The 24658-nt window shown below is 55.6% G+C and overlaps 1 protein-coding gene across 50 annotated transcripts in view; it reads left to right on the top strand.

Moving 5' to 3' along the window:
* The window catches only part of CELF4 (CUGBP Elav-like family member 4), a 296015-nt gene that overhangs the window by 73697 nt on the left and 197660 nt on the right, over positions 1-24658 (top strand). For all 50 annotated transcript variants that reach the window (XM_045527327.1, XM_045527286.1, XM_045527284.1 and 47 more), the window contains exon 2: positions 2424-2506. In XM_045527327.1, coding sequence (XP_045383283.1) covers positions 2424-2506 — 83 coding nt within the window. The remainder of the gene's footprint in view (positions 1-2423; positions 2507-24658) is intronic.

Genomic DNA, 24658 nt, shown 5'->3' with positions numbered 1-24658 from the left:
ACGACCAATGCAAAGACCCTGAGGAAGAGTGTGTCTGGTGGGGCTGAGAAACCGAGAGGTCAGTGAGTGGGCAAACGGAAGACGGGAAGGAGGTAAATTCAGGGGGTGGAGATGGCAGGGGAGGCCGTGCAGGGCTGGGGGCCCTGAAAGATTCTGGTTCACAGTGGAGTTGTGAGCTCTCTCAAAAACTGTGGCAGAAATTCCTGGAAGCTGGACAAAAGCAACAGATTCCTTTTCCTCTGGAATCCTTTCCTTGTTATCCTGGGCCACGGAAACAATATGGGCACTTCCTCCTCCTCCTTCTCCTCCTCTTCCTCCCTCCTCCCTCCCCACCAAGTCTGCCCCTGACCTTGTCCCAGGCTGGCTTGCCTGCATGCAGCAGAGGCAGTGGCCGCCTCCTGGCTGCAGGCAGAGGACAAGGCCAACGAGGGGACGAGGGGATGGGAGGAAAGACGCCCCCGGGAGAGGCAGGCGGCAGCACGAGGGACGACGTCACGGGGGCCTCTGACCGCTATTCATTTCAGTTCCCGGGTGTCTCCATCAATAACCGTCTGCCAGTGACCAGGAGGGAGGAGGAGGGGGGTGGGAGGAGGGGTGATCTGGGGTCTGGACAAGGGAGGGATGAGAGGGAGTGGGAGAGAGACTCCTTGGCAGCTCCTCCCAGCCTGGGGCAGGAGCTGGAGGTAGGGAGGGCAGAGTTTCTATCTCCCAGTTTTCTCTCCCTGCTTCCTTCTTCCACCTCTGTGTCCCCTTCACAAATACATCCCCTTTCTGCCTCCTCGCTGGAGCCAGGAAGGAAGGTAGGCAGGACAGGTTTCTATGCTGGAAGAGGAGGAAGGGGGTTTGAATTGGGCAGAACAGGCATGGTGGAAGGGTTGGAAACTGCAGCAGATACCAGGAGCACTCTGTGCCAGGCAACAAGAGCAAACCTGGTGACAAGGGCTGGTGCAGGCTCCAGACTGGCAACACCAGCCTGCGGGCCTCATGAGAGGGTGGCCTGGGCCACCAGGCCTGGCACAGAGCCTGGCACAGAGTGGGGACTCAGGAAATAAACAGCCATGAGAGCTACCCAATGGCTGGCTGCAGGTGGGGTGGGGATGGACTAGACCAGTCAAGGAGGGCTGCGTGGAGTAGATTCCCACAAGGTGGACTGGGCCAGGAGAAGTGGAAATGGGAAGAGAAGGCAAAACCAGGTGAGCAGGCAGCGAGAACAGAAGAATGAGAGTTGGAGGGGAGCACAGGTTGATGGGGGACCTTGGATAAGATAACAGGAGAAAGGAAGAGGAACAGGGGAGGATGGCCCACCTTCTCTGGGGCGACTGTTCCCTAGGGGACTCAAGCCTGCTTTGGCCATAATGGGCTTTTCCACTTTCCCCAGGGTTTCAAGCCTTGCAGGCCTCCCAAGCTACCCTCAGCCATATGTGCAGGCAGAGGAAGAGGCCCCTGCCACTGGCAGCTTGAGGGAACCCCGATAAAGATTCCCTGATTGCTAAACACTCTCTGCCTTGTCACCATGCCTGAAGGGTAGGACTAACTCGCCCCTTCAGTATATTGCTCTATACAATCTGGATTCCCCCCACTGGGAGGTAAAGGTGTGGCCCTGGTAGAGTCGCTCAATGGGAGAGCTAGACTGAGCCCTTTCGGTTCACAGATGGGGAAACTGAGGCCAGACAGGGGATGCAATTTGCCAGGGTCACCCAGGAAATTAAAGGCAGAGCAAGGGGTGCCTCAGGCCCAGCGCTGTGCCTCAGTGGTCTGGGAACGCCCAAGAAGCCCTCTGACTGGGAGGGGTGTGAAGACCATCCCTCACTGCAGATGCCACGAGAGGGATGGGGGCAGGAAACACAAGGGACATATGACATCCCCACCTAGTTCATCAGGACAGTCTGGCCTGGGGTCCTCCTTACGGATGGAGCATTTATTTGGAAGGTCTGGAGCGTCCCTCCATCAACCCTGATGGAGCAGCTGCCAGCACTCCTCGGGGGGCCAGAACAAGGGTTCGTGGTCAAGTGTGGGCAGAGGTGCTGGGGGTGAGGGGTCGAAGCTGCCCCTTCTGGGAGGTGTAGGGGCTGGCGCTGACCCTGCCAGAAACAGCACCCTGAGGGAGAGGGCAGAGAGGCCTGAGGCACCAGGGCGCAGGGACAAGGACAGACCCGTGGGGAGAGGGGGTGTGGTGGGGGGAAGATGCAGGGTGGGGAGACTCCGCGGAGGGAGCAAAATAGAAAAGCAAAGGGAGGGACGAGAGGTAGACAGACAGGAACACGGAGAGGCAGCGAGGCTCCGCGTGGAGTGCACGGGAGAGGGGAGGTGGGGACAGGGACGAAGCGCAGGGAGGGGCGGGCGCCTGGAGGGCGGGCGGCAGGGCGCGTCGGCGGGCCCGGGGCGCCCCACTGACCCTTGTCGCCGCTTGCTTCCCTCCCCAGGCTGCGCTTTCCTCACCTACTGCGAGCGTGAGTCAGCGCTGAAGGCCCAGAGCGCGCTGCACGAGCAGAAGACCCTGCCCGGGGTAAGTGGCACCCGCCGCGGCGCGAGCGACCGACGCGCCGACAGGGGGCGACGGCGGGAGGCCGGGGAGGCGGGGAGATGGCGGCCGGGGCCCGCCGCCCGCCTCCGCTCGGGAGCTCTCGCCCGCCCTGCGCGCTGCCCGCGGCCGCGAGGCGCCGGCGGGTGGGGGGCGCGGGGGCGCCGGGATCGGACCTCGCGCGGCCGCCCGGGTCCTGGGCCGTCCAAGCCCGACGGAAGCCGGGGCGGGGGCCGAGCGGACAGCCCGGGGCGGGGGGCGCGGCGTGTCCCGGGCCCCGAGCCGAGCGGCCCCCGCCCGCCGCCGTGCGGTGCGGGGCGCCCAGCCCGTGCGCGCGGGCTGCTGCGAGCCGGGCCCGGCGGGGAGGGGGCGCCCCGGGCCGAGCTCGGCGCCGCGAGTGAGATCACCACGGTTTATTTAAGGAGCCAGCCCTCGTCTTTGATAAACTATCGCGCCTCGGCCCTGGTTTATAGCTTCTGTGCGGGGGAGAAGAGAATTATTTATGGCCCCCCTAACTGGGTGTGATATCAGCCATGGCTATTATCGAGGCTAGTTCATCACCATAAAATAAGAAGTGTTCCTCGGGTCAAGGGTCTGCGCGGTCTCTCCTGTGGGTTCAGAGACACGGGGCGGTGGGAGCGGGGGAGGTGGAGATATACTGCTGCTGAGTATCTAAAGATAAATGGAAAGATGTGTGTTTGTGGGCATAATTTAAAGAATTTATAAATATACAGTGTTTAAGCGTATACAATGGGCGCTGCAGGGAAGCACGTGTGTTTCATATGTATGCACACCCATGCGCACACATGCATGTTTACATTCTTACCAAGCCAACCGTATGTAAACACACGTTTCCGTTTCTGCCCCACAGCGGGAAAGGTTAACCAGGTAGACGGAGAGAAAATGCAGCCCGGGGCGGGGGCAGCCTTCTTTTACATCAAAGATCTTTCTTTACCCGTTTAGGGGTGGGGAGTGCTGGATTGCACAGGGCCTTCCTTCCATTAAGACAGGCTTTGTATTGTATTTTGGTATTTGTGATTGCAAAGCACGGGGCTGAGTCATCTTAATAACATACCCGCAGATGCAAATATATGGAAATTGAGCACCGCACAGATTTTGTGTGAAGCCCAGCTCTGGCAGGGTGGCCATTCCCCAGTTGGTTTTTTAGTGGCGAGGCTACATGCACATATATTATAGTAATTACTTTCTGGGTGCCCTCTGTAAGATGGCAGAAATATGCTCCACATCGCCCCATGTTATGTGTGAAGCATAAAGCCATATTGTAAGATAATCAAAGGCTTCTGAGAAAGGTTTGTGCTGATTAATAAAGTGTTTATGGTACTTTGTTTTGGGGGAGATTGTGATAGATATTTTAGAGCCACCCAAATGGAATAGAAAATACCACATTGTTATGGGAGGCCCTTCATCAGCTGGAGAGAGATTGCTGGGGAGTTTCATGATGGCTAAAAGCCGGAATCAGATGGGGAAACAGAAAGAGAGAAGGTGGGAGGGGGAGGCTTAGGATTTTGAAGGGGGAGAGAGGCTGGGAACTGCGAGAATTTCAGTAGCAAGTGTGGATTGTTCAGGATCTAACATTAACTTGTGGTTGTTTATTTTACATATAATAGAATAGCTAAATGATGGAGTGTATTAGTTCTTTAATAATTTATAGAAATACTTTGATGTTGCAGTAATTACATTAAAGGTCACATATCAAAGGTAATTTGGTTGAGCAGCTGTGATGGTTTCTCAGAAGCAATCAATATCACTGTCCGTGGTGCTGATTTCACCAAGGGGCCTGCCAGATTAAAGAAGGCTTATTACCAGGCAGAAAGGCCCAGGGGAAATCAGGAGCACATTGGAGCGACGCGACAGCCCCCCTTCCACCGATAATTAACACTGTTCCCCATAATCTGTGCTAATCCTTCATACTGGGAGATCCAGTGGCATTTTTCTGAAATCACAAAGACAAGTTGGGGAAGTTGGCGAGAAAAGGCAAAAAGAAACGTGAATATATACTGGGAGAGGGGAGGAGTGAAGAGAGAGGCCAGCAACAGAACTACAACATAGCCTAGAGTCCCCTTGCACTGCCTGGAACACCGTCCTTTCTTCAAAGGCTTCACAGGGAGACTCATGGCCTCAAAAACCTCATCATACAATTCTCAGGGCAGGTACGGACCACAGAGGGGAGGAAAAGGAAGAAAAGGTAAGACTGCAGCACGAAGTTCCCAGGGCACATCGTCCCCGCACAAACCCACATGCAGACAAATGAAAAACAAAATGACCAGGTAAAATTATTCTTTAAAGTGGAGTCATTTTGATTCCAGAAAGCAGAACTGGTATTATTATTGTCAGTTGGTTTTCTCCTTCGAGATCAGAGGAAGTGTGCCACTAGCAAATGCAGGGACAGGACTGAGCAAATGCTCTCACTCATCCAAATAATAGGTGCTCCCACCAGCTGAGGCTGTGTTCATGGCTGCCTGTTTGGTTGGGGGGCAGAGGGGGACCTCTTCGTGGCTGGGGTGGCCACGCTAGGTGCTCCAGTGAGCACACTCTATGTCTGACTAAGGAGAATGAAATTGAAAAAAAGAACCTGGAAAACTGGTAACCTCAGCAATTTAGGCACTTTTCCAGACTTCAAAATCCATTAAAATCAATCCATTAAAATCAGCCCTCCACTTCTCACTGAGGAGAGAAAGGAGAAAAGATAGTACAGGCAGCCTATTCTGTTTCCTAGCAAGTTACAGAGCCAGCATCCTGTTGCCAGCAAGAAAAATAATCTCATTGTTGTCGTATACACACTCACACGACCACCACCACCGCCACCGTGAGCAACAACAACAAAATCACAGAGACAGAACTAGAGGCACCCTACGACATGTCTTTATTTGGGGAATGAAAAGGGGAGCCCACATTTCTCTTGGGATAAGTGGAATCTGAGAAACCAGACGATGACGGCTGTTCTTACATATTGGAGGTCAGTATCCCTGGGAATCCACCCAGCCAAAGCCCCTCTGATGGCCGATAGAGTCATCCCTGGACCAGTGTCACAAATGGATTATTATTTTTGAGCTTGGCATGATTTCAGTAGAATGAGATTATTAAACAATGAAGCCTCATCAGGGTGCCTTCAAGCACTGCCGTCTGCCAGAATCTAGGCAGAGTGACTCCACTTTTTCTAAATTCTCGATCTCAATCTTTCTTCCCCTCATACTCTCAACCTCACTCTCTCCTGGCCCCCTTCCCCTCTCCGGTCCATCCCCTTCCATTCCCAGTGTTTGTTCCCCACCCACTGGGTACAGTCAACGTGGGGCAGCTTTCAATCCATCTGCAAGTATTTCCTGAGTGTGTGCCAGGCACCGTGCTGGGGTCCCTGCAAGGCACAGAGATGAGGAAAACACATTCCCCTCCCCCCTTGGAGTTGCCCACCAAGTTGGGGACAGAAGCCACAAAAAGTATATATAATCAACAATACAAGACAGCACATGTTATTAGACAATGGGTAGTGTGGACAATTGCTCAATTATCACAACTATTATTTGTTAAGCACTTACTATCTGACAGGCATGGTACCAAGCACTTTTCCTTTGTTTGCCTTGTTTTATCTTCCCAACCATGCTATGAGGAAGATGCCAGGATTACCCCCACAAGGCCACACAATTGACAAATGTCCGAGCCAGGACCGGCCCTGGGTCTGCTATTAATACCAAAGCCCAGGCTGTTCACCTCTGCTCATGCCACCTACGGAGTGCAGGAGTTGCTCCAAGTTTTCATTCAGGATATGGGCAGGGTGGGAACAGAGAGTTGGGAGTAAGACGAGTATGTAAGATGAGACCACTGGTCTGAGAAACATCCCAAAATTGCAGCAAGTGGGATGGGCCAGGAGCCGAGAGTGGCCAGCCTGTCTGAGCAGGAGACTCACACTGGGCAGCAGAGGCCACTCTGAGGGTCCCCTGCAGCCTGAATGTGCCCAGGAAGCCTCCTGGAAGAATTCTGCTCTTTAAAATAAGCCCCTTGATGCCTTTGGGACTTTGCAGGAATTGTCTTCCAGGAAGAGCCCATCTGTTTCCAAAGGTGCGGATGGAGAGTCTCAGGGGAGAGGCCTGGACTAGAGAAAACCAGGTGATATGACAAGCAGTGGCCTGCACTGTGCTCGTTTGGAAGCAGAGGGGCTCCTAAGAGCTGGGTCCAGTCAGCAGGGGTCCTGGAGGCAGTGGGAGGGGGGTGCCGGGGGTGGGCTGGGGAGTGGGAGCTGTATCTGCTTGGTAAACATTAAAGTTCCGATTCACTAGCTAAAGATGGGCTTTCACGTCCTCACTCTGGCAACCGTAGAATACAAAGCAAAGGGACACGCTTCTCCCTGGCGGCTCCCACGCCCCACCCCGCGTGTCAGCCCGCAGACGTGCAATGTCCCCGCCATCGCACCTCCCCACTCAGGTCACCGAGACTCAAGACGGGTCATTCCTGGAGATTTAACATGACCTTCCTTGAGTTTATGTCAGTAAAGATGTTAAAATGGAAAACTTTAAAAAAAGAGCTCAGTTGGATTTCTAGCACCCCATCTCAGTCTCTTCTTTCCACCTGTTCGTTCCTCTCGCTGCCCTTTTCCTTAATATCATTTTCTCTTCCTTTCTTTCTCTCTCTCTTTGCTCTCCCTCTCTCCTCTGAGTGTCTCTGTTTCCTCCTCTCTTCTCTCTCTGGGCATTTTCCTCTTTCTCTTTTTCCCTCTCATCGACCTTCTATTCTCTTGTCCTCTCACTTGTCCATGATTTCACCTCCCCTCCGCTTCCCCTGCAGCCCACCCCCTCCACCCTGACACCCACAGGAGGCTCTGGCAGGACCTCCACCAGCCGTCGGGGGGCTTCCCTGACAGTCCTGCCACGGAGGGATCCATCTAATTTTATGTACAACTATAAAGATGAATGATAAGTAGGAAGGATGCAGGCAAGAATGAGATGAATAAATTATAAAGGGCAAATGATGACAAGACAGGGGTCCCCAGAGACAGTGATATGATAACAGAAGCTAAAGACGAATTTATGATGGATGTAGTTAGCATGTACGAAGGCTGTTAATTCTTCGGGGTAGTTTTACAACTTCTGCTGATTGGCACAATCAAAGCGTTTCAGTTTAGAAATGTGATGTGTTTCCGCTTGTCTGTCCTGTGGGCACCGTGTTGGTCTCTGCACGGCGGGTCTGGGTCCCGTCAGCACCTGCGTCTTCTCTCTCGGCCACTGTCGCTATCTGTGTCTCTGCTTCACATCTGGTCACAGCCAGATCCGCACACCCCTCCAGTCCCCCGGTCCTGTTGTCCTTCTTGCTGAGTGTATCAGTTTGGGGACTGCTGCAACAAAGTGCCACAAACCGGTTGACTTAACGGAAATCTATCGTCTCACAGTTCTGGAGGCTCAGAGTCCCAAATCAAGGTGTGGGCAGAGTTGGTTCTTTCTGAGGGCTGTGAGGAGCAATCTGTCCCAGGCCTCTGTCCTCGCCTCAGGCCTTCCTTGCTTGCAGATGGTGTTCTCTCTGTGTCTTCCCGTCATCTTCCCTGTGCACGTAGTCTGGTCTGTGTCCAAACTTCCCTGTTGTACAAGGACACAGTCATACCACCCTAATGACCTCATCTTAACTTGATCATCAGCAAAGACCCGATTTCAAAGGTCACATCCGCAGGTCCTGGGGGTTAGGACGTCAGCATCTTTGTGGGGAACACAATTCAACGCCTAACACTGAGAAGCGGGCTGCCCTGGGCTCCTCTACAGCAGGGTGGAAAAGACACCCCTGCAAGATGTCTGAGTCACAGGGTCCCCCTGGCCCTTCCTCTGCGTCTCACCAACTTCATGCCTCTTTCTTTCTGTCGTGGGGAAATGGATGACATGTCTTTCTTCTTTCCCACATTCCCTGCAAGAAGTATTCATCTGTCCTTTTAGGGCGGTGATTCTCAAGTTTGCCCCCCAGGGACATTGGACATTGTCTGGAGACACTACTGCCTGGCATCTGGTGGGCGGGGTGCTGCTGAATATTCCACAATGCACGGACAGTCGCCACAACTGAGAATGATCAGGGCCAGAATGCCAACAGTGCCGACATAAGAAGCCCTGTCCCAGGGCCAGGGGTGGGTGGAAGGCAGGACGGGGGCCCAGGAGCAGAGCATTCCTCTCCTACTCTCTGCTTCTCACTCACTTGGGGGACAAGCCCAAGGGTCCCTACAGCGTTGGAACTGGGAGAGTTTGCTGAGGGGCACACACTCCAGTGGTGTGAGCAGGGGGCAGGGGCAGGGGAGGGGTGGGCAGGGGGCAGGGGCAGGGGAGGGGTGGGCAGGGGAGCAGGGCAGAGCCCACCTCCAGGCCTTAAGCAAGAGCTACCAGTTTCAGCACTGACTCCAGCTCTCTCCTGGGTGAGGCGAGTGGGGAGGTTGCCCCTGACAGAGCTGGGACAAGAACCCAGGACTCGAGGCCCACCCACGTTGGGGGTTTGTCCAGCCCCTCCCTTCGGAAGAGCCCCCACGTCGACAGGAAGTAGGTTTGGCAGGCTCCTGCCCTACCCAGGCTTTCTAGCCCAGCAGCCCCTTCACCACGTGTCACAGACACAGGCCCGTTATACAGAAGGGAACACCAAGGTTCCTAGAGGGAAGGTCGAAGTGCTTTATATCCAGAAACTGAGGGCCACGTGGGCATAGGGGCTACATCTGTGGTGCCGTTGGATCTTGCCTCTCCTCTTCCATGCCAGCTTTCAGCCCCAGCCTCAGCCTCACGCCCCACTGTTTTCATGAAAAGTCTTTTGCAGTCTCCTTCCCTTAGAGACATCTCGAAGTCCTCCTCCCTGGGGCTACGCCCACACTGTCCTCCTCCTACACTGCCCACTTCTTCCCTGCCCTGCCCACACTGGCCTGGGAGGGTCCCCATCTTTTAGGCAAGTGACTCGACTCCCATAGGGGCCACGTCTTCTCTGTGGCCCTCACAAAAGAGCCCAGGCCTGCCGTGGCCTGTGCTCAGTAAGCCTTCCTAGCAAGCTTATCCCCAAGAACCAGAGAACCTCTGTGTCCTCGGTCGTCATACCTGACTTGAAAGAAATAAACAAGCAAATAAGAAAGCATGTGGGATAGCAGACAGAAGGGACCTCCAGATCTAGCCTGCCACCAACAAGCCGTGTGGCCCCGGGCAGAGCGCTCGGCTTGGGCCCTGCCTGGAACCGTGTAGACGGTGAAGGAGGTGGTGGGCCAGATTGCCTCTCGGGTCCCTTCCAGCTCTGACATCCTTTATATTTCTAAGAATAATAGACTTGGCATTACCCGCATTACTTAAGATGACAAGGAGACGAGGGGAGAGTGGGAGAGTGAGGACGACAGTGTCTCCTGCTCTCCGCTACCCGACGCCACCGGTGACAAGTGTAATAAAACGTGGGTCAGAGATGTCTCCCCCTGAGGCAAAGCAGCCAGACTTCCCTCCCCCCAGGGCCAGGGCTGGGTTCCCGACGGACGCCCACCCCTGCCCTCTGCTCAGGTCTCTTTCTAAGGAAACCAGACAGACGTTTGGAAATTTTCTGCAGCGCTTGCCTTGGCGTGGCTTGGATCACGATTGCCATCACCCGAATCGGCAGCAGTGACGTTTATGGATAACCTGCCCCGTGTGGAGTTTGGCTGTGGGAGGTAGGGTGTCTGGCATCGGACAAAAATGAGTAAGACACGGCCTGTGGCAGAAGGAGTTTATAATCTGGTTTGGTAGGCAAGTGTGAAGACAGCTCACGATCCGGAAAATATCTTTAGGGGCCCCAAAAATGGTAGCGACGGGAAGTGCCTAGGAGTTCAGCTGAGAGAGATGTCAGGGTAAACCCGGGAGCCCTGGAAGAGCCCATGCCACTGTGGGGGCCTTCTCTTCCCAGGCCCCACCCCTCTGGTAGACTCTTCAGAGGGTGGCTAAGGTTGGCATCGTGGGATAACGATCCCACCGCCTGAGAACCCTTCAGCCTCCCGTCACTGACAGATTCAGCCGGGAAGAGGCCATCTCCTGGCCACAAACCTTCCAGACCCATGGAGCTCAGACATGTCACCTTCCTTCAAGCTCCTCTTTTTCCATGTCATTCCCTCTACCCAGAGAGTTTCCATTCAGCCTCAGAGGCCCAAATCCAACGTCACTTCCTCTGAGCAGACTTTCTGGCCCCCTCAGGGAGCTTTCCAGTCCCCCGAGTCACCCCGGGCTGCCCTCTGGTCCCCAGCTGCCCGGTCAACTCTAGGTTTCTCATCTTGGAGTCCAGCCCTGTGCACACCTACACCTGTGTCCGTGCCTGGAACTGGCCCAGCACAGCGGGCAGGGGCAGGCAGCTCCTCTCTGCGAGAGACCTCACTGGCCTTGGCATCTGCCAGGGGCATCCCAACAGGGCCATTCTCTCGGCTCCCCTGCTGGCCATACCCGCTCCAGGCCCCGAGTTTTCAGCTCAGCCCGCCCTGCAGGGACACACTGGGAAAGGCGAGAAGGCCTCACTCCGTGGTCAGGGACGCAGGGAGGAAATGCTGCGTGGAGGGCGCCTTGGCCAGGTGCGAGTGTGGGCGTGCGTGGAGCGAGGCGTGTGTCCACCAGTGCAGGAACGTGAGGCTGCCTCCCTCCGGGGCTGTCCCCGCCTGTGTCCGTGTGAGCCTGCTAAAGGGTCTGTTGACCTTTCGCCAGAAAACGAGGCTGGGAAACGGAATGTCTGTGTGAGCTCCTGCTCCGGGACGGAGGCGTTTTAGGATTGGAGGGTTTCTGCTAGGGAGCCGTGTGTGGGCGAGCACAGGGCCAGATGCCTTTGTGGTTGACCTGCAGGGTTCCGGAACTGGCTGCCCCGTGCCATCAAAGATGGGCAAGCCTGGGTGGCGATGGAAAAAAGCAGTATTGTTCTGTATTCTTTAATTCCTCATGAAAACAGTTGTTGTGAAGAGAAAAGGGCTGGAGTTCAGGAAGATGAAGTCTCTCTGGGGTCCCCAAGATGACTGTGGTTCAAGCGCTCGTTTTAATCAAAGGCATTTGTTGTATGTCCTTGTGCGCCCACCAGGGGGCGCCGTGTGGTGGTTTCCTCTCCCGGTGGCTGAGAGGGCACAAGGCAAGTGTGTTAAGCGGTGAGCCTGGTGTGCCCAGCTCTGTGCCCGGCACAGAAGAGGCTGAATGATGCCAAACGCTCCACTCTACCCTTCAGAACACCGACAGCGTGTACAGAGGACACCAACCAGCTGGATGACTTGGGACAAGCCACCCGACCTTTCCGGGTCTGAGTTTCCTAATTTCTATAATGAAAACCACGTGTGTAAGCCCTTTATACACTGTGGATTGCTATAAATAATCCAAGTAGTATTATTAACGACAAAACAATGATGTGCGTGTGGATGACCTTCGGGGTCCTTTGCACAATAAAATCCTGCGACTCCTAATTCATATATGAAATAATTAGAGGATGATAAAAATATAAAACGGTTCAAGTATGCAATTTGGACTATATGTCCTGTTATATTTCAGAAAAGGGAGATGACTGTGAGCTGGAATGACCAGAAATGACTCCACAGATGGGGAGGACAGAATTCGGTTGTGTGTGGAAGGGAGAGGAAATTGGAAAGGTAGTGGGGGGGGGGGACTTTGGGGAGCCAGGACAGTCTGAATTTTCCTCCCGGAGTCAGGGATGAGAACGGAGGATGGGTTGGGGAATGGAGTGCCTTTCTCCCACGCTGCACTTCAGGACCTCCAGCCCTTACACCTGGGGCTCCAGTAAACCCAGGCAGACCAGTCACCCCGAAATCCTGCATGCACTGGGCATGGCTTCAGCCCCAGCACGTCCCCAGCTTCTCTTCTTCCTGGAAGGGGACTGCCTCCTCCTGCCCACCCACCGGAATCCTCCTCCGGGGGCAACAGGACTCAGCCCCACCCAAGCTCTCACCCTCCTCTGTGAAGTTCCCAAGGCTGTTCCACCGCACACGGATGCCCCCCTTGCCTGAGCCTCTGCAGGTCAACAGTGCTGAAGGTCTAAACCCTGGCTACGGTGTAGCACATCAGCACCACAGGGTCGGGTGGAGGGAGTTGTTAGAAATGCAGAGTCTCGGGCCCCACTCCAGATCGTCTGAGCCACGTCACTCAGACTGTACCCACTGCACTTGGACAAGATCCCTGGGAGATTCATGGGCACCAAGAGTTTGACCCCTGCCAGCCTCTCTTTAGCCTCTAAAAGATACTGTCTTACTTTGGGTGCCTCCAGAAGCAGACTCCAGACAAGCATTTGAGTGCATGTGGTTTCTTTGGGCGGTGACCCCAGGAAATACGAGTCAGTAGGGGAGAAGGGCAACAGGGAAGAGAAGAAATCAGCAAAGGGTGTGTTCTCAGGCAGGCAGGTTTCCATTGGGGGGTGCTGAATCCCACGGGGGGCTCTAGAACCAGTGTCGGTCACACTCCCCGGAGCGAGCCCACTCAAGGGGCGGAAGAGCTGAGTGTTTACACACCGGTTCCCGCCATGCTTTGGCCGGGGGTGTGCCCAGGTGGCTTTAATTCCCCAGGTTCCCCAGCTTGCTGCATGGGCGGGGAAAAGGGCGGATCACAGGCAGAGGAAGCCTTCTAGCCAGAAGTGACAGTGCTGGCAGTTGGAAGTCGGGCCACTGTCACTGAGGTGGGGAGGACACTGCAGATCGAGTCTGGCACCACAGCCAAAGAGGAGGGCAGAGAAAAGAATCCTGTGTCTAACCACAGTGACAACTGCCATTCCATGAGTATTCACTATGAGCCAGACCCTTCACAAATACCGTCTCATTTATTTAAGACACGGTCACACAGGTGCTCTCGACTAAGCATCACGGGTGCTGTTGTGTGGAAGAGGAAACAGAGGGGCAGGGTCTAGCCCAGGCCATGCAGCCGAGGAGAGGTAGGACCCCAGAGCCCGCGCTCCCTCCACCACATCCCAGGACACCAGCTGTGTGGAAAAGCAGAGCTGCGCACGGGCAAGAACAGTGCTGTCTCCCTCAGTCCCTGTCACCCCAAGGCCATGCACCAGGCTGCTCCTGCAGGAGACACTGGCATTGCTAGACACCCAGAGGGTCACATGACACAGGGCGGTGGCCCTAAAGGTGTCTCCACACACACACACACCTGAGCTGTCTTTGGGTTGGAGAAGTCTTGTTGTGCACGGAAAGCAGGGTCTGGTTCCAGCACTAGCTCTGCCTGGCGGCTTACTGTGTGCCCTTGGGAAGCCACATAACCTCTCTGAACTTCAGTGTCAGTGACTACCCTGTCACTTAGAAATACATTTGGTTGCAGTGGCTTCAGCACATGGAGCTTTGCGGGGTTTGCACATCACGGAGTCTGAGGTCTGGTGTCAGTTCGGCAGCATAACCGTGAGAGAGGGCAGAGTCTCTCTCCTCATGGTGGTCAGATGGCATTATACCTGTCATTAAGCCAGGCAGGTCCAGCTGCCTCTGTCCCTGCTATCAGGAATGCAAAAGATTCCCCAGTGGCCCCCTCCCCAGCAGACACCCGTGTATGTCTCCATGGCCATAGCTATGTCACAGGGCCACCCTAGCTGTAAGGGAGTGTGGGAAAGGGGAGATCTTGCCAAAGACTAGGCACAGGTCTGCCATGAACACATCTGTGCTTCAGTGAGTGAGGGAGAAGTGGGGCTGGATCATGCTGGCTGGAACCGGGAGAGGCTGCCCCAGCCTGGGAGAGATGGGTGGGGGCACAGAGCCGCTGTGAGGAGCAGCGCCCCCCGCCACATACGCACACAGGCCGTGTTTGCCCTCGGCTCAGATCGCGACCCGACGCTTCCACGAGGAGGCCGAGTCAAGAAAGGCATTTCGGAGCGTCCCAGAACTGCCAGCTCAGCATGTTCCTTCCAACACTGACACGGTTTCTAATTCCGAGGGATCCGTAAGGGGCAGGGAATAAAGATTTCAGCCCCTTAGGCACCATATTTTTGTCGCCTGTATCTTTCTTGCATTTGTACCCTTCCACTGTGGGTGGTGCTGAACCTGCATCCTCTGTGTGCGGCTTAAATATTGAGGCATCAAGGGCCAGCGTGCCAGCCGACAGCTGTGCCCGCGTCACGGGCGTGCTGTGGGCATTTCCCCACTCCCACTTTCTTGACAGTGGCACCAGCGGTCACACACCCTCTGAAAGTGGGTCAGCCGGTTTTCAGGGCCAGCAGCAATGGGGCCAGTTTTATTTCCAGAGACTGAAACACGACCTCTTTTGGCCTATTGTAAAGGGTGTGGGGTGAGGCGGGTGTGCTCTGTGCAAAGCCTCCCGGTTAGCTTCAGCGTGGCTGGGCTGAGCCAGGAGGGAGGGGGTCCGAGACCACCCCGGGGCCCTCCCTCGTGGCCTCTGCCAGAGACATGTGCAGTCCCACGAGATGTGAGCCTCTGGTCACAGACTTGCTCAAACAGGTTAAGTTATGGGGAAGGGGAGAATGCAGGTAATTCCCACATTGGATCAAATTGGGTCTAGCGGGGGAGTCAAGATCCCAGGATTTTACCTGAGTTTACTTGCTTCATCATCATAAAAGCCCCGAAGCACCGGTCCCAGTGGTCAGCCCCAGCCAAAGCCGGGGGTCCCTCGCTCCCTGGCCTGTCCTGGAGTGGCCCTCCTGACTGCTCGGGGCCTCCCAATCTCTCCCTGCTCTGAAGACCCTCAGGACTTAGAGGCCAACCCTGCCATGCCACTGGGCAGGCCCAGGCCCCAAGTTCAGCCAAGCCAGCCTCCAATCCCAGCTCTACCCCTCTGAGCTGTGTGACCCTGGGCTAACCACTTTACTTCTCTGTGCCTCGGTTTCCTCATCTCAGCCCTGGGATGGCAATAGAGCCTTTATTCGGGGGCTGCTCACGGATAGCACGAGGCAAAGCGTGCAAAGTGCTGAGCACCCTCCTTGCGCAGAGGAATTGTGCACAGTAATGGTCTCTCTACTGCTGCCACTATCACTGCAGGGATACTGCCTCCCACAGAGGAGCGAGTCATCCCACCTGGCAGCTTCTGACCTGTCCCCACCCCCGGCTGCCTGGGTCTGGAGGGCAGCTGACCCAGGGTGCACAGCAGCAACCCCTCAGCTGTATAGCCTAGAGCAGGGCTGGCCACAGGGGAGACCCACGGACCCCACCCCACTGAATGGAAGCCCATTGTGGGAGAGGGGGCACATTCACAGAGGCTGCTGGACCTGTCCCTGCCAGGCCTGCCTGTGCTCGAAGGGGAGGTCTCAAGATCACCACCTTCACGCCCCCATGAGAGGTGTTGGTTAAGTTTGCACAATCCCCACATGAGGCCTACATACCTGCCTCTCCACTCTGTGTGCCATCCCTCACTCCCAAAAACGACAGCAGCCCTGGAAGCCGGGTGAGTGGAGCCCAGACGACTGAAAACCCTAAGCAGTGAGAGTAGGGTCAGAGTCATGCCCTGGACAGCCCCGTGGCTTAAGCCCGTCCAGGAGGCCCTTCAAGGCAGTGAGATGGAGGATCTGAAATGAATATGCATTCAGCCTCTCCCAGCAGCCCTGACAGCTGGCATCCGACAGCTGGAACCGCTCAGAGCCTGAGAGAAGGTTTTTAATTCAATTCGGTAAGTGTTTCCTGAGCACCCACCAGGAGCGTGGCCCTGCGCTAGGTGCTGCTTGGCAGGTGGAAGCGAGGAGAGGGCAAGGACCCTGCTGCCCCTTGGGGCTTCCCTGCTGCCGAGGAGAAAAGACGTACATGCCAAGCAATTAGAGGACAATGGATGGAGACTTCGGACTGAAACTTAGAGCCAGGAGGGGTTTGGGAGCCCTGCGAGGCGGGGACTGCTTACTGAGTGTCTCCGTGGGCAGGGGCCCTGCCCTGGGAGGGGTGGGCAGGATTTAGGTGGATGGAGGGGCTGGAGACGGCATTCCAGGGAGGTGACAGCAAGCACAAGGACAAGCAGCAGGGAAGGAGCAGGATGGGGTGGGGAGACTGTACTGCTCCCCACTCCTGGGGAGTTCAGGCCACTCAGAAGGGGTCGGGCATGAGTTAGGGGTGGGCTGGGACCCGCGTGGGGAAGGCTTTAATCATCCCACTGAGGAACTTGGTCTCTTCTCTTTGGGTGCTTGGGAGCCGCTGAGGCTTCCTGAGTAGGAGACTGACCACCTTGGTGTGGTGTGTGGTAGGTCTGGATGGGGAGGCCTGTGCCAGTCCCACTGAGAGGCCCGAGGCGGGGACGTGGCAGCAGGACCAGGAGCTGGGGACAGGAGAGCCCCGCTCAGGCTCCCTTGCCAGGAGCAGTCCCCGTGGGCAGAAATGGCGCCAAGGCTGCCAGCCGGCAGAGCTGCCCGCCTGGGACAGGGCAGGTCCTGCTGGTGGAGGGCTGAGGGGGGACTTGGCTCCCTTTGGGGCCCCACAGCTGCGGGGGAGCCAGGCATTCCCCTGACCTCTTGGGGGACTCGTGCCCCCTAGAGGAGAACGTCTCTGTGCAGGGCAGGCCACGCAGAGCTGAGGGGTTTCTAAACCACCTTCTCTGACTACTACACACAGGAATTCCTTTGACATTCAGATTTGTAACAAATGTAAAGAAAGGTAGAGGCTCCACCTCTCACTCTCTCTCCTCCTCTCTCTCTCTCTCTCTCTCTCTCTCTCTCTCTCTCACACACACACACACACACACACACACACACACACGCACACACGCACACACGCACGCAGTCATGAGGAGTCGGGACGTGGCCTGTGTGTTGCAAGTGCTCCCCATGTAATTTCACTGCTCCTCCAGCTTGGCAGAGCCTGGGTTTTCCTCTGTTCTCTGCCCAGTGTTGTCAGAAAACACTGATTCCTCCTCTTAGGCTGGAAGGGTTTGATCCACTGGAGGATGGTGCTCTGCTGTCATGTTTCCCTGCTGAGGGCCAGGGAACCCCAGAAAAGTAGCGTGGGGAGGGACCTTCGCATCACTGATCCCCCGACCCATGTCGCGTGGAGGACATAGAAGCCCAAAGAGGACTCACGGCCTGCGGCGGGCCATAGACAGCTGGGCACAGCTCTGCTGAGCTGCCACATTTGGGTCCTTCCTCCTGGGCAGCATGGCCTTTATCTTGAAAAGGCTCCGTGATTGATACCGGAGTAAACCGGCCCTAACTCAGAAGAGCTGGGAGGACGCCCATTTCCATTAGCATCCATATTATGGGGTGTGCTCAGTGAAGTTTTATTACTTTTGAGTAGACAGCCCAACAGTGCTTCCATGTTAACGTCCAAGCCTGTGTAATGTCACCGTGTAACAGCACAGTGATGGAGGGACACCGAGGACTAGCAAGCCACTTGCAGATGCTGCTCCCTTAGGTAGATGACATATTCCTGCACACGGTAATTTTGTCTGCACTGCTTATTGGCTCGTCAACATTTTTTGATAGATTTTATAAAGGCCAATTTCTCCTAAAGTCCAAATTGCCCTGTGTGCTCCCTTGGTAGTTGTGAAATTTACAAAACTTCGACCAACTCCTTAAGTATTAATCATCTAACAGTGGGTCATAGTCCCTCCAGAAAGCCATCCCTGATGGGCGTGGACCCCCATTCTCTAACACCTCCCAGGAATTCCCTGGGGCTGTCCTGTACTCTGGAGTGTGTGTGTGTGTGTGTGTGTGTGTGTGTGTGTGTGTGTGTGTGTGAATGATGAGGGTGGGCATGTACTTGCAGGGCAGGGTGGGCTAGATCCACTGACACCCTCGATGCTCTCAGATCCCCTGTGGCTTTGCTGTTGGTTTGTGTGCTGCAGCCTGCACCATGCCTGGGTGTTCTGCAGACACTTCTAACTCCTGTTAGGTCACCAGGCAAGAACCCGACCCATCACCACTAGGTTGGCCGATGGAGACAAACCTGCTATCCGGCCACTGTTTAAGCCCTCCCTCGTGCCTACCCACAGGTTCAGGGAAGACAGTATGTGCCATCTTCCTCTATTCTTATTAAACGATTTATCTGGGGGAACTTAATATTTTCTTTTAGGATAAACTGAGCTAATGTGATGTGCTTGTTTTAATTTGCGAGGTTAACTGATCTAATTATCTGCAGCGTTCAGTTAAATCCTGTGCCTGGGCCGGCTGCAGGTGTGGGCTTTGAATCCTGCCAACAGGAAATCTCTTAAAACGAGCTGATCTAACGCAGCGGGTCTGCTGGTATGAGGGATTTTCTAATAATGCATGAATTTATTAACAGCCAAAGATAAATAGAGGATGTATTTACATTAAACAAATTCGCAAGGAACTGTCTGCTGCTTCCCCAGCCCCCCTTCCAGCGGATGCCTCCCCCAGCCCCACGTCACTGTCTGTGCCATGTAGGTTGAGCAGAGAGTGACCCTGAGGGGCCCCATGTGACTACAAGTAGATACCCCTGCCATAATGACACCAAGGGGTAAGCTGGCCTGGAAGGGGTTAAAGACCTGGAGTTTTAGTTGACTCTGAAGGAGCCGGTGGTGTTACCTTGCTCCCTAAGAGCTGACAAGGGCTTGCAAAGTTACCAGCCATCTCCCCCTAAAGAAGGAAAGTGATGGTCTCATTGTCCCATCGGGCCCAGGAAGTCTGTGTTTGGAGCTGAGTGCTGCACTTCCAGGGAGGTATGTCCAGGGAAGGTGACAAGAGCAGAAGGAAAGTCTTCCCTGAATGGAGTTGAATGATGGCAACTTCCAGCTCGCAGAGGGACAGACAGCCTTGGCAGTTGTGAGGTGTGGCCAGATTGGGGTAGCAGGAGGGGAACCTTGGGAGGCAGGTAGAGGGGACTGAGGGTGACCCCCCTACCCAAGTTTCACGAGAGACCCCTCGCTTTCCCACCCCCACCCCTTCCCTGACCCACTAGGTACTGCCCCGTCCCCCATGTGGGGCTTCAGAAAACTTCCCAGAGGCTGGGGCTGGGAGACCAACACTGTTCGGGAGGAGTGGAACTGTAACTCCCAAAATGCCACCTTGCTCAAAACACTGTTCAGCTGTATTGTTTGAAACGCAGCTTCAGGATCTGGCCAAGCAGCCAAAGACGCATTTGAAATGCATTTCCCATTACCTGCGGCCCAGACGCCCTGACAGCCTGAGTCACTCAGCGCTGACCTGTTTTCAACCAGCGTGGAGCTCTCCCTCTTCCACGTGAATGATCCCGGATAAAATTACACTTGCAAAGGCCCGTGTAGAATATGCACACGTGTGCAAAATGTACTTGGGCACACACAAATGCAGCTGCATACCCACCCTCATCATTCACACACACACACACACACACACACACACACGCAAACACACACACCAGCGTGCACAGCATATACATGCACACAAAAGCGTGTGTACGTAACAGACACGTGTGAACACACAAACCTGCACAGGAGGACTGCTCACACCTACGTCCTGCACATACCCACGTGTGGGCGCACAGACACACGTGTGCACGCACACTGCCTTCCTCAGACTCCTTTGGAATTGAAAGAGAATGTAGCTCTGTAGGGACAGCTGAAGATAAACTCTTGATTTCTGATTTCCAGAGCAGTTTGGACAAGGTCCTCTGAAATGCATTAAAATGCTAATCACAGCATCTGTCTGAACCCTGGCAGCTGTGTGACTTGGGGGGAAATGGAAGCAGAATGGATTCTGAAGCCTAGACCTCCTCCTTGACTCTCCTTCCCTCGCTCTCTCCTTTGTGTCCTGCTCTGTCCCTTGCCTGCTGCCCGTGGGCTCCACCCAACACCAGCCTCTGTGTCGCCTCATCCCCAGCCTGGTCCAGGGTGGCCTTTGTCTCTGCCTGGCCGATTGTCCCCAGTGCATGGCTCCGCAGTGCTAACAGACAAAGCCACCGCCCTCCTCCTGGTGCTGCCCAAAGCTCCCTGCGGTGACGTTGCCCTGGCCCATGGGCAGGACAGGAAGGATGGGCAGGGCCAAGTTCCTCTGCGTCTCAGAAATGGCCTCTGGCCATCTGGGCCCCAGTCCTATGGGCTCCACACCCCTCGCCCCCAGTGAGAGCAGAGAAGGTGCCATAACAAGGACAGGTGCTCAACGTATTCTCTTCAACCAAGGGAAGTGTGCTCTAGTGGTGGAATGTCAGGCACTGGAGTAGGCAGGTCAAGGAGAACGTGTGAACCAGAGCAGCTTTCTGACACCCCCATGTGACACCTTATGTGGGCAAGGGAGTAGGATCAGGTGGGAGGCCGTGACCCCGCTGCTGCTGAATACCTTCCGCTGACTGATCCCCACCAGCCACAGGTGACGTCCGAGCCCTGCATCTGGCCCTCGTCCACCCATCCTGTGACCATGAGCCCCTGCCACCACCCCACACCGACACTAGGACCCAGGGCAGCACTCACTCCTGCCTCCCCCCACCACGCACGTGCGGCTCCACACCCCGTGCTTGGCTCCAGCTGTTTCCTTTGCCTGCCATTCTCCAGTGTGCCAAGCTCCTTCTGCCAGGCCAGTCCTTGGTCAACATTCCAAACCCGGCTCAGGTGTCACCTTCTCCAGGAAGACCTCCCCAATCTCGATAAGGCTGGATGAGATCCGCTCCCATATTCCCACAGTTTCCTGTGCATGGCTCAGTTTCAGAGTTTAACGTGACCTCTCTGCCCTTCCCTTACCCTGGAGTGTGCACCTCTGAGGGTTCCTGTGGACCCAGTGTTGGCACAAGGACTGGCCTGGTAAGTTCTCAGTAGCGGTGAAGCTGTTGGAATGTGCAGGGGGGTGGCTGCATGGGTACCTGGACCCTTGGGACCAAACCCACTGTGTGGGGGTCCCTGAGTGGACATCCTGGAGGTAGTGTGTCCTCTCTGCAGGGCCCTGGAATAGGCTCTGGTCAGGCTTGTGTAAGCTCAGGCCTCACGCCAGGCCTCACGTGCCCACGTCCCCCAGCCCCACCCTGGGAAGATGGAAGCTCCCAGCGTACCACGGTTCCATTTTTCCTCTTAAGCTTCAAACTGTCATTTCACTAAACACCATCTGGAGACTCCTGGCTTCAGCCCCTCACTTCTCCCAAACTCTTATTAATGTGATGGGTGTTTATTCCTTCTTCCTCCTCTTCCACTTCCTCCAGAACATCTCAGCTCTGTGGCCTGCAGACATTCATCTTATCTTCGGGGAGCTCAGCTCCACTGGGGAGGGCGGCTGTCTCAGGCTTGGCTTTAGGCAGCTGACAGTGACAAACAGCAAACAGACAGAACAAGAGCAAGCTAGCCAGCCCCTCAGCCCGCCTAGGAAGGGGGACAGCAGAAGGAATTTGGGGAAGGAACCTGGTTAAACTTTGTCTACAGTGGCCTTCAACTCTGCCGGCTTGATCTTCACAGAACTCCAGGACCCTCCGTGGCTTCCTAGTGCTACCAAACAGATTCCTAACCCTGGCCCCAGGGCTCCCAAGGCCCTGCTGCCTGCACACTATGCCTTCCTTCCGTCTGCGCCTGTGTCCATGTTGTGGCTCTCATCTGAACACTCCCTCTGCCACCAATTCCTGCTTGTCCGTGAAGGAGGAGCTCTAGCTTCCTCCTCCATGCAGCCTTTCCTAACTACTCCACCCATATCAACTCCTTTTCATGGCACTTACTGCACGAACCACATTATTTCGCTCAGTGCTCCAATCCACGATGTACTGTGTTTCATATCATCAATTTTGTCTCTCTGAACAGACACAAGACTCCCCTGATGTGCCCACAGCACCCAGCCCAGGAATGGGCACACAGTGGGCCCACAGTCAATCCCCACTGTCTTAAAGCAGAGTGGACCAGCAGCAGTGGCCCCCCTGGGACAAGCCCCAGCTGCGGGGACTGCCGGTTGCCATCGAAGAGCGTGCGTGCAGAGCCCTCCCCCCGTGCCCACGTGGAGGCCGCCCATCCCAGCCCTCCACCATGGCCCAGGCTGGCACTCGGAGGCCAGCTTTCTTCCCCTGGTGGAGCATTAAGCTAATGCATGTTGTGTCTCATTAGTGGCATTCTGTTTGTGCCAGGGCCAGGCAATTTGATGGGTGGTTGATTGGATATTCTGTTTATTTATGGCAGGAAAAGCATTCTTTATTGAGGACTGGGCAGCACATTTCTGTCCCCATGGCATTAAGATCCTCTGGCAATCAAGCAATTATAAATTAAGACTAAATAAATAATATATAATAAGCAATAAAGACTGCAGGCCTCCACGGCAAGAGCTCTTCTCGGGCAGACCACCGCCTCTCTACAGGACTGGGCCTCGAGACCAGGCAGAGCCCCAGCCCAAGAGACACCGGCCACCCTGCGCTAGGCTGGTGTCCGTCACCATGGCAAGCACTAGCCTCTACGGGCCTCAGTCACAGCAACACCGGCATTGACAGGAAACCTTTACCTTTCTCATGTCATTGATTTTGCAAAACCTGGAGGGAGGGAGGGCAGGTCTTGTTATCTGCAGCTGATAGAAAACTAGGTAAGGCCCGTGGAGGATAAGAGACCTGCCCAGAGGCCGTATGATGGGGACCCAGCCCATGGCAGTGTCCTGAGGACTTGCAAGGCCCAAGGAGAGTCCTTGGAAACCCGTCCGTCTGCTGGGATCACACGCGAACAGGTGGTTCTACCCACAGTGCGTCCGAGAACAGCAGGCCGGGGTTTCTTCCTCAGTCCTCCTGCAGGCAGGGTTGCCGGTGTGGGTGGGCTGGGCAAGGTGAGGTTAGAAGTCTGGAGATGCCCCCGTGGCCCTCACTCCACGTTACGCAGCCAGGGCAAGCTGCAAACGGGCTTCTCCCCCCGACCTGTGAGACAGCTCCCCCGGCAGGACTGGGCTGCGCCGTGATCCACAGGGTACCAGGAGCGCCCAGGCCCACCCGGACCGAGTCCTGAGTCCTGGGAGAGACATGAACAAAGCTCCGATGTCTCCCCCGAGGAGCCAAATGTGGTCAAAGTGTCCCTCCACGCAGCCCCAGCCAGGAGCCTGGAGAGACCTGCCGAGCTCTCCTGAGACCACAATGGTGGGAGGAGCAGGGCTGGGCATGGATGGGGGTCTTAGGAGCCTGGAGCTGTGTGGAGTGTTGCTGCACAAATGCCATCTGCATCTCACTCAGCCCAGGCCCCTCTCCAGCCACTCCCCCCCCCCCACTCCTCTCCTGCTCTTCCTCTTCATCCTGGAGAAAACTAATTGTCTCTCTCACCAGCCTGTGCACCCCGTGCTTTCCAGAGGTTTATGCATGAAACTAATTATGCACCGCTAATTTGGAAGCTAGCAGCTCTCCCGTTAGCATTCATTTGATTTGGGTTGTTCTGCTGAGTGGCATTTCTGTAAATATGCCACAGGGCTGGGGCCCGTCAGGGAGGGCAACCTGAGTTCGAGTCAGGAGGAGGGGCCTGGGGGTGCAGGGCGTGGTGCACTCTGGGGTGGGGAGACAGGCAGGTGCCATTACCTTAAACCAGGGGAGGCCTCATTAGTGGCCCTGGATGGCCCCGCCAGGAGGTAGGAATCTCACTGTAAAAGGGCACACTCAGTTGGGTGGGGGCAGCTTAGAACACTGCCCACAAAGGTATAAAAAAAAAAGCGTTAGATTGGCAGTAGTGCTTAGTGGGCCCAGATGCTACAGATCAGGAGCTGGGACCTGCCAGGCCAGGTGGGGGCTGCAGAGGGCACTGGGGAATGAGAGAGGCCATTGCCCTGGGAAAGCCCTCCAAGGAAAGATCTCAGGCCCAGGTGGGCAGTGGCACTGTGGTCCTGGTGGGCTGGCATCCTGGGGTCCGAGGAAGGAACAGGGCAGGCGAGACCCTTTGGCCCAAGCCTGAAGTCGATTCTGTCTCCACTTTCAGTTCTGACGCCTTTTGTGACCTCAGGGAGCCGGTCTCACTCCCCAGGCCTTGGGATCTGCTTCTGGGAAATGGGAAGAATCATTTCCAAGTAAATCCTGGGGCTCTGCAGAGGCCTCGTGAAATGAGAGGCTTAAAAAGTTCTTTGTGAATTATCTGACGTGGTCTGCAAACACGCGGTGCCTCTGAGCCCAGCAAGGACTCTCTGGCTGGCCGCTCAGGCTCGTCCTTCTCTGACCTGCTGCAGCCGGGCCTGGCTTCCTGGGCATGTGACCTGCTCAGTCACACAAAGCCCCACATTCTCAGAAGGGCCCTGCGCTTGGCTCAGTGCTCTGCAGTCACTGTCTCCGCATTTCCAATTTGCACCTGCGAATCATGTCACCAGTAGAACCACCGAGTCTCGCATTGACCCTGTCGTCACAGAGAAAGTTCTCTAGGGACTTTTGTG

This window comes from Lemur catta, chromosome 16 (assembly GCF_020740605.2).
Source record: "Lemur catta isolate mLemCat1 chromosome 16, mLemCat1.pri, whole genome shotgun sequence".
Taxonomy (NCBI): Eukaryota; Metazoa; Chordata; class Mammalia; order Primates; family Lemuridae; genus Lemur; species Lemur catta.
Note: the sequence above shows the minus strand (reverse complement) of the source record. Positions and strands in the feature narration are given on the sequence as shown.